Here is a 9,816-nt window from a genome sequence, read left to right on the forward strand (position 1 = left end):
AAATCAGCTAAATTAAAGCATGGATCAAGATCAAATGGAGCACGATAAAAAAAAAAAAAAAAATCACCTGTGTCCACAGTGTTATGCTGCTGAAACATCTGTGAAACGTCTGAATGTTGTTATGACGAATATCAGCACTCAGACATGTCTCCCATCGAGCAGTTTATTAAACGAATGATGGTTTGTGGTCACCAACAGTTCATGTTCACTCTACCTGACTAAGAAAAGAAATACCCTGAAGTCTTTGCTCCATTTATGCCTGTCTAATAAATTGAAATTCAAGTCAATCCTGTCAGTGTTCATGTGCTCCCTCATTTCCAGATCTTGTCAAAGTGTGAAAATGACTTGATAATTTGGTTTAGCACTGCATAGCCAAAACTGACCAATACTAGCCATGTTTTCTTTTTTTCAGCATTTTTTAAGGAAAAAAAGTCTCCATAAGAACTGCAAGTTGACTTTCACCATAATAACAAAAAAAGATGACAAGAAAACGAGAAGAGGAAAAAAAAGTCAGAATTTGGCAAAAAAACAAATACAGGTCAAACACAACTTCATGTTATAGGTAATTAATTCAAATTTTATTTTTTATTGCATTTTTTGTTTTGTCTTGAGTACAAACTTTCCTAAGATAAAACTGGTCTTCACAATAGCTGAAAAATGACTCACTGCAGCCACCAGTTCACTGGAAGTAACTCCCACAAATCATCAGTTTACTTCATGTGTTACTAACAGCCTCAGTATCTTTAAAAGAAACAAATGATTTGAAGAACCAGAAAACCGTCTCAGTGTAGTTAATGTGTTGTGTTTGTGTCTCTAGGGTGGAACAACGTCACTTAATCCACTCCTCCTGAACGACTGATTGTTTTCTGTGATTTCCGCTGGTTTTCTCTGATGTAGATGCATGTCAGCCCCGTGCAGAAGGTGGACGACATACGACCTGGACGGTGTCTCTGTGGTCTCTCGAGCTAAAATAAATCTCGGTGTTTAATTTTACAGACTTATGAACGTTGCTCTGGAGCTTTTGGATGTTTTTAAACTGGTTATAAGCTCTTTGTTCCTGTTGTCTATTGGTCCTGTTCCTGTTTGTTCCTAATTTTCCTGCGGTGAAAGACCTTTAAAGAGTAAACCCGGCCTACATGGAAGCTGAGATATGAGTCGACTTTTGCGTTTGCTCGGTGGCGATAATAAAAAAACAGCCTGTTATTGCATCAGCACGTGCTGAATGTGCTGAATGTGTCGGCGGTGTGTGTTTGTGCCGCTCCAGTATAGACTGAGCAGCTCCAGGAATGTGTAGAAACAGGCAGGGTTTGTGTTGTAACAGTCTGGGCCATAAAGAGAATGTGTGTGCGTGGATGTGGTGTTGAGCGGACTCACAAAATGAATCATATTACATTTTAAATCGCATTTCAGATGAATGTCGCTTTTGTTCTAATCAAAGAAGCGTTTGTTTAAATTGCGTTAGATTAACTTGTCTGCCTAAAATTGTTCTCGCGTGTGGTCTTGCATGTTATCTGTGTGTCTCTGTCGACGCGTTGGAAGCCATTGCTTGCGGCTGGCCGGTTTCAGTTCATTTACAGTCCCAGTGAGTGCAGACTTGATTTGCAAGCGGAGGCGCTGCGCAGCGCCGCAGTCCACCTGAAAGACCTCTCAGAGCGGACCGGGGAGGTCAGCACAGAGACGCCTGTGTCTCCCCTCCACACCGGCTCCAGAGATCCAAATATGAGCAGCCGCACGCTGGAAACAAGCTGGAATATCGCTGACACGGGTTTTTTTTTTTTCTGATGGGATCAACCGAAACCAAACTGAGGCTTTTTCTTGAGGGTGACAAATTTCAAGCTCGGGAAAAAGTGCTGAGGTGTCTGTTTGATTAGATAGAGTTTCTGTTCACACACACACACACACACACACACACACACACACACACACACACACACACACACAGTATTCTGACCTGGTGTGTTCATGAACCCCCTAACAGCATTAACTATCACAGCTCGACGCCCACTACTGTGAAATTATACAAGAACGAAAACAAGATTCATGATTACAAAAATGAGAACATTCGGGCTTCAGTCATCTGTCACTCAGTGCATCCTCATCCTGATAACAATGACTTTTTCCCCCCTACAATTTACTGATCAGCTGGTCCTCTTGTAAACTGGTAGTATTGTTGATTGAATCTTCAGTAACAGAACAACAATCAATATATGCAAATGAAAGCAGATACATTTTTATCTTCATCTCATTATTTTATGCAAGAAGAAACACTTTCCAATTGAAGCAGAATTTTTTTTGAATGAGTGAATCAATAGATTTAGGTATGTTCGCGCAACTGAATCACCTCTATTGATCAGTTTGCTTTTCAACATCTACTGTCGAAAGTAGAGTGTAAAGACGAGGAGGCAGCTCGATGTGAGCTCAGGCGTCCGTGTTCACAGCTGCTACTTTTTAGCCACTTTCCACATGTTTGTTGTTTAGTCGTGTCTGATGCAACGGTGCATCCTGGGAACTGAAAGGAACTTTCTCAGCTGGACTGATTTTATGTTAAAACCGATTAAAATCAGTATGTTAATGCATCATCTTTTCCATTGATTTTGTCATGATGTAATGACAGTAATACCACAGATCAGGGATGGAAAAGGGCCTATTTGTAACCAACCAACCATTAACACAGGCCTATATGAAAGATAGCTTCATCAGCATGCAGGAATGTGCTCTTTCCCCTTTCAAATACATTAAATTCTCGAATTTTCAAACAGTAATTGCCACTGATGTCAGGTTTAAATCCTCATTTTTGGAAATTGAGCCACAGAGGAGGGGGACCAGGTTCCCACTGAGCACACACACACACACACACACACACGGTTCACAGTTGTGGCTACGTTAACAAATTTGATGCCACTGCATTTAGTGCGACGTCTCATGCTTGTCTCATGCCTGATGATTTCTGAAAGCTGAGCTGAGACATGCGTACAAAATGAAGTGAGAGCATGGACTTTAAGAAACTCAAGTGGAAACTATGGCTGCAGTTGAGCATGAATGTATCATTGTTGTACATGCAGGCAGTATGGAGCTGGTGTGAATGCACATACAGATGTATACACTCATCGGTTAAACCACCCGCTTCATTTGCAACAGCAAATAATCTATTTTAGAATATATGACTTTATAAATGTCAGTGGTGTGTAGATCAGAGCTCCTGCCATGAAGTGACTGCTCAGTTTAAGCTGAGCTGGATTACCTCAGCTGGGCGCACCGTGCACACTGAATCAGCCCACTCTGAAAAAGACACACGGATAAGATAAGACAGAGCAAGGGGTTTCAACATGTGACGGAGGGGTGACCACCCACTGCGCTGGACTGAAGTGTAAAATCTAAAAAAACCAGTTGTTCTTCATGAGTACCTGCAGCACTTGAAACAATTTTGAAGTATCAGTGCTTACATGAGGATTTATCTGTCTGATGGCTTTTGACTTTTACTCACAAACTTCTGTTCATCCTTCTTCTCAGAATCTGAGTCATGGCTTCTTCCAGCAGAGCTGACGCAGAGTTACAGGAAATGTCAAAAACAGCTTTCTGATCTGAAGCAGCAGTTTCCGATAAGCGATCAAGTTACATCAACAATAGTTGAGATATAATACGGCAAAACGCTATGATATGCTGTGTCCGTAATTCCACAAAAGGTTTTAAGTTAAAATGTCGTCTGAACATTCGTCACTTTGGGATTCACAACAATCACACAAGTTAAATCAGGAACTGTTCGGTGATGGTTCAGGCTTATATGCGCTCTCACAAAACATTATTTTGCATGATGAATGCTTTCTTCACTTGTTTACCTTGGTGGTTTTGTATGAAATTAGTGACGAAAGAAGTGGAAAAATATACAAAAATTAATTGCAAAATTAATTTGAAGCCAGAAAAGACATTTCATCCTGTGTGTGTAAAAAAAAAAAAAAAAAAAAAGCAACAACAATCAAAACAACAGGAACTGTTGATATTTGAAGTAACAGTGGAAATGTTGGTTGAAAAGAGGGAGGGATTTTTTACTCAAACCATCTGATTTCTCCAGGACTCTTAAGACTTTGCATCTGTTGTTTTCCCTGAACTGACCCAGTGACTCATGAAGAGCTCAGTCATTCTCAGGAAGCAGCGAAGCTTGAGAACTCTTTCAGACGGTGAGATCTTTCTTCTTCTGTCGTTTCTATAGTTTTATCACAAATAGATGATTGTATTTTTCACTGTCTGGGAGCTGAATTGTTGTCTGAAGTGATTCTATGTCGACCAGTTCTGATCCTGTAAAACTGAAAACTGTTTCCTTTCAGATCAGAAGATGCTGTTTTTATTTGAGGTCCTCTGCGTGGCGGTCTCTGTCGGCTCTGGTCTTTCTGATGATCCCCGAGACGATCCAACATTTCGTCGGCCAAACAGGCGATTTGAGTTACCTCGACCCTCTGTACTACCTGTGGTACCTGTAATAGAACCTTTCAGGCCTGGACTAGAACCCGTGTATCCTGTAATACCTGGGCCACCTGGACCACCTGGAAAACCTGGACCAGCTGGAAAACCTGGACCAGCTGGACCACCTGGATTTCCTGGAGCTCCTGGATTGCGTGGATTTCCTGGACTGTCTGGGCCAAGTGGACTACCTGGAGCACCTGGAAGAGACGGGACACCTGGAAGAGATGGATTACCTGGATCACCTGGTACTGATGGCCATCCAGGAGAAAATGGTAAAAAAAAAAAAAAAAATCTAAATGATTAACTTCAGTTTCAGCAGATTGATATCTGAGTGATCCTGAGCTGTCGTTTGTCTGGAAAAGGTCACGTGAGCATTTTCACACTTTCCAGTTTATCGTTTACCAAGTTTGTCTGTTTGGCTCCTCTCCTTCGTCTGTAGGTCTACCGGGACGTCCTGGAAAACCAGGCCTGCCTGCCGTGTGTCAGAAAGGTAATTTCTGGTCATTCTGGTCTGTTCTCTCTAAAATGACGCATGTCCCCATAAGCTTTAAACTTTTGACCTCAATGTGTTTTTATCCCTACATGCTGAAGTGCTTTATAGGGAATTCACAAAAATCTCTAATCAGGTGTTGAAGGATCGATTTACACTTAAACATTCTAAATAAGTATAAGAATATAAGAGTAAATCATCTCTCTTAAAAAGACTGATTATACTTTAATATGTAACACTGTCCTCCAATAATATTTCATTTAATAAAAAAGACTCTAAATATGACGAACTAGAATAAGATGTATTGTTGCTTGAAGTAGTTTTGTGTACAGCGTTATTGTTCAAGCACAGTTTTTCTCATTATAGAATATTTAACAAGTAACGATACATTCAGCACTGTTTTCAGCGTTTGTCGTTCCTGTGTGAACAAACGTCATTTTCAGAGTCTCGTTTATCTCAGCAGCAGAACTAAAGAAGATGTTAAATTAGCATTTTTCAACACTTTTCAGAAAGCTAAAATGTGAAACACCTGTACGGTTGGTTCCTCCTCTTCAGTTGTTCATTTTATTTGGATTTTTTTTTTTAGGATGTTTGATAATATCCCCCTGTATTTTCTAACATTACCCGAAGATTGGCTGATTATTTCAAGATGCAACGGCTTAGCTCCGTCCCACCTTGAAAGTCATGAATTAACAGTGAACACTCTTCATCAACTAAATGTTTAGGTGGTCCTGTATTTTTTTTTTTTTTAAAAATATGTCACAAGTGTCTGTATTGTATCTTTCTTTACACTGCAGATATTTCCAAAAAGTCGCTCATTTGTAGAGGTTGTAGGTTTGTACATGTGTCATTTGTGTCATTGCACAGTTTTCAAACTAAATGAATGTTCTGTTTATGCAGGTGATGTTGACTTGGAAGCCCTACTGCGAAGGATAACCATGCTGGAACAGGGTCAGTATCACCATCACGGCTTTGTTTGGTGCATACAGTATGTAATTACAACCTGTTTAAAGAGAGTTTTTTGTGATTTTTAGAAGTGCAATCCACCCAGCAGGTTGCAGTGTAAGTAGGCTAATGCTAATGCTAATGAATTTCAGGGATTTAAAGAGAGGTCACTTTTTTTTTTTTTCCAAATACTTGCAAGAGATCATCATTCTTAGTTTGAAGTATCAAAATGTGTGTTCTTATCGTGAATCTCCTTTAAACTTTCGGTGCTTCCTGTCATTTTGCTGAGTGTTCATGAACAGTGGATTATTGTCACAACATTATGCAGTAACATTTAGTTAAAAAAAAAACAATTAATATATAAATTTGTCTTGTAACTTGCCACACTATTTTTTTTTTCCTTCACCAGTTATAAAATATGAATTTGTTCGAAAAGTTGGAGAGAAGTACTTCGTGTCCCACAAGCAGAGGGAGTCCTTCTCCACGGCCCTCCAGTTCTGCACAGACCAAGGTCTCCAGCTGGCTTTGCCCCAGAGCGAGGAGGAGAACAACGCTCTGACTCAAGTGTTTGGGGATGTTTACAAAGCGGTTTGGATCAATGTCAACAACAAAAGAGCAGATGGGAATTTCATGGTTGATATGAGTGGCAGACCCCTGACTTTTACCAAATGGGCAGCGGGGCAGCCGGGTGCGGCGGCCGTACGGGACACGGGCTGCACCATGCTGTCAGAGAGCGGCCTCTGGACGGTGACGCGTGAATGTTTCCTGAATGCCTTCGTCGTCTGTCAGTTATAGATGTACGTCAGTCTTCAAGGTGATGATAAACCTTATATTGAGTCACTTTTTTTCATGAAGAAAAGCTTTGCACCACATTATCAACCATTATAATCAATTGACAGGATATTCAAGCTTTGCAAATGAGGTCTTTGTATTTCTTTGGATCTGAACTACAGCATGGTATTATTGTTATTGCATGGTCATGATTATACATGAATAAAATCAAAACAGTAGTGTGTTCTGAAAGTATATGCCACAATAAAATGATTAAAGCTTGGGTGCGGTCTCAGTACTATCATTTGATTATCTGACGAACTTTATGGTATTTCCACTGTTACTGATGTGGATGGTGGAGTGGTTTGCGCTCTCTCTCTCTCTCTTCAGTGAGAAGGTCGTGGGTTCAGCCTGGCTGTTTTCTTTTTCTACGTGGAGTTTGCATGTTTCTGCTGTGTATGCGTGGGATACTCTTGCGATACTCAGGTTTCCTCCTACAGTCCAAAAAACATGCATGTGAGGCTAATTGGTGACGCTAAATTATAGAGTGACTCCTGTACAAGGGACCAGAAAAAAATATTATATGAGCAGCCCAAACCCAATGACAGGGAGTTTGCAAGAAGTAATGTGGGATAAACATTTCGCTCTCATTATTATGTTCACAAATTTGGCACTGAAAAAGGTTTAGTATTTTGCCAAATAAAATATTACTCACATCTTACATGTCACCTTCATTTCAGTGTAGATGATAATAGCATAAAGTGGTTATAATGTGATAGTTTCCCTCCTATAAACCGAAAAAACAGCAAAAGGTACAAGCCACTGATAATAACTCACTAAAGAAGTAACTTTCAACACTGACAAACATTCAAAACAAGTTGACCACATACTGCTGGTAAAGTGACTCACCACTGCCACCCAATGGACAAAAGCGGCATTAAAAATACATCAATTACCGAGCATTTATAATTATTTATCAGTGAGAACTGCCTCATTCCGGTTAATATTTAAAACAAGGACAAAACGAAAAAAAAAAGATTATACAATTTATTCAAAGCTGGATTCCCTGAGATATTACAGAGCTAGAGATCAAAAGGGATGATTATAATGTTGGTAATGAATTTGTCTCACTCAGTCAAAAACGTACACTAGTGAACTAGTGAGCATTTTGGTAATCACTAGTTAACTAGTATCATGCAATTGTACGCACCAGTGATCTTAATAATTCATGATTGACTAGTTGACATGTAAGAGTTTTTGCAGCTCACTAGTTAACCAGTGTGCTTTTTTTGACTTGTAATATCAAGGATATCAAGGACGCACAATAAATACTCACTCGGTTTTCCATAACTCAACATAAAAAAGCATCATATCACCGGAACCCCCGAGAAACCCGTATAATGTTGATGGTATAAATAGTCTTAGTCACACCCAGTTTGTCACGGCAGCAGAGTGGCGCAGCGGAAGCGTGCTGGGCCCATAACCCAGAGGTCGATGGATCGAAACCATCCTCTGCTAACATTTTTTTTTTTTTTTTTCAAATTAAAAGTCTCGTGTCGCTTCCTGACGGACAAACGTTTACTTTACTAATAGCCAGTAAATTTAAACTGTGGAATTGCGGATGCACATCACGTGTGTTAATCGTTGGTCGGTCGAGCACGTCTTCCTCGCGCTTCTCTTTCCCTTCATGAAAACTTGTTTAATGTTCAAAAATCTAGTCTTCGATAACCTGAATGGAATTTGATGATAAGCTCTGATATTTTTCAGACAAACTCTGCATCGTTTCGTCTACGTCTTTTACCAACAATGCTCCTTTTTTACATTGGTAAACAAACATCGGCTGATTCGCTTCTTAAATTTAATTGTAAGAAATGTAAAACATAAAAACTGGGCTGATTCACCATCAGTTATTGCCCAGATCATGTAGATAATAAAATATGTTTTCGATTGCCATTTTAACCTGTAAAAAAACTGAAAAAAAAACCCCGTCAAAAAACTGTAAAAAAAAAAAAAAACACTTTCAAAAGAAATGTGACAGCTGACAAATTCTGAATGTTGATTAAATGTCCTGGAAGTTAGTGGATGGGTGTGTTGTGGAGTTTAGTGTGACTTTTCATCTTGTTTGATCATGCACACCATTCAGAGTGATACCTTATGAAACTTCAACATTTGACTGCATGAAACAGACACGCAAGTTACACGCATAGCGTGGCCTCTCAAGTCAATGAAAGTTTGCAGTTTTCAAATGATGTCTTCAAAAATTGAGAAAAGTCCTCATATGTTTTTGTTCAAAGGGCGCCATGGTGGACAATTTTCTTGGATATCTTGAATAATAAAGAGCGGCTCATTTTCATCAGTTGTGAGATTCTGTCTGCAAACAATCCAAGTACGTGACTGAAATAACCTGTTTGAGCTCAGAACATGTCTTTAAGTGCTACAATGAATGGATGAATGAATAAACAAACAAATAAATAAATAAATAAATAAATAAATAAATAAATAAATAAATAAATAAATAAATAAATAAATAAATAAAGATAGCAAATGCACAGGCCAACACCGGTACAATAGAAATTTCATTCTAAATCTGTCCAAAACTTGACTTGATCTTAGAAATGTAATTCAGCCTTGATTAATATAACATTAATTTGTCAACTTCTGTACTTTCTGTACTTTCTTTATTCTCGGTAAATATCTAAACAATCCAGAGTAAAAGTAAAAATCCAACTGTAGTACCCAGGTGAAGTTGAGACACTTGGAAATTCTAGTTACCATACTAATATTCCCTTTCCTTCCATGCTTATATTGATCACTGTTAAGCCTTGTACATAATACTTAATATTGTATATTTAATTTTTAGTCTGTCTTATTTGATACTTTTGCTTTCTATTTTATTTATTATCTGTGCTCCATTCTGTGGAACAATGCTGTAAAAGATAAATGATGTGTTTCTATTCTATTCTATTCTATTCTATTCTATTCTATTTTATTCTATTCTATTCTATTCTATTCTTATTCCAGTATTTATGTGACTGAATGCATATTTACCTGTGGTTTTCCACAGAGCCAGCAGGGGGCGACCGAGTACAAGACGCATCGTCCTCTGATTGGCTGCTCGCCTGCGCGTTCGTCACGTGCGGACGTGACGCAGG

At 39.0% G+C, this 9,816-nt stretch overlaps 1 protein-coding gene and 1 non-coding gene across 2 annotated transcripts; both read left to right on the top strand.

The window, feature by feature from the left end:
- The first annotated feature begins 4,090 nt into the window (after positions 1 to 4,090).
- LOC115392027 (pulmonary surfactant-associated protein D-like) lies at positions 4,091 to 6,931 on the top strand. Its single transcript, XM_030096520.1, has 5 exons — positions 4,091 to 4,175; positions 4,323 to 4,730; positions 4,898 to 4,948; positions 5,849 to 5,899; positions 6,303 to 6,931. The coding sequence occupies exons 1-5, from the start codon at positions 4,121 to 4,123 to the stop codon at positions 6,686 to 6,688; spliced, it is 951 nt and encodes a 316-aa protein (XP_029952380.1). The 5' UTR covers positions 4,091 to 4,120; the 3' UTR covers positions 6,689 to 6,931.
- Positions 6,932 to 8,110: 1,179 nt separating this feature from the next.
- trnam-cau (transfer RNA methionine (anticodon CAU)) lies at positions 8,111 to 8,182 on the top strand. Its single transcript has one exon. It is a non-coding gene; the product is annotated as a tRNA-Met (tRNA).
- The last annotated feature ends 1,634 nt before the right edge of the window (positions 8,183 to 9,816 follow it).

This window comes from Salarias fasciatus, chromosome 7, assembly GCF_902148845.1.
Source record: "Salarias fasciatus chromosome 7, fSalaFa1.1, whole genome shotgun sequence".
In the NCBI taxonomy this organism is placed as follows: Eukaryota; Metazoa; Chordata; class Actinopteri; order Blenniiformes; family Blenniidae; genus Salarias; species Salarias fasciatus.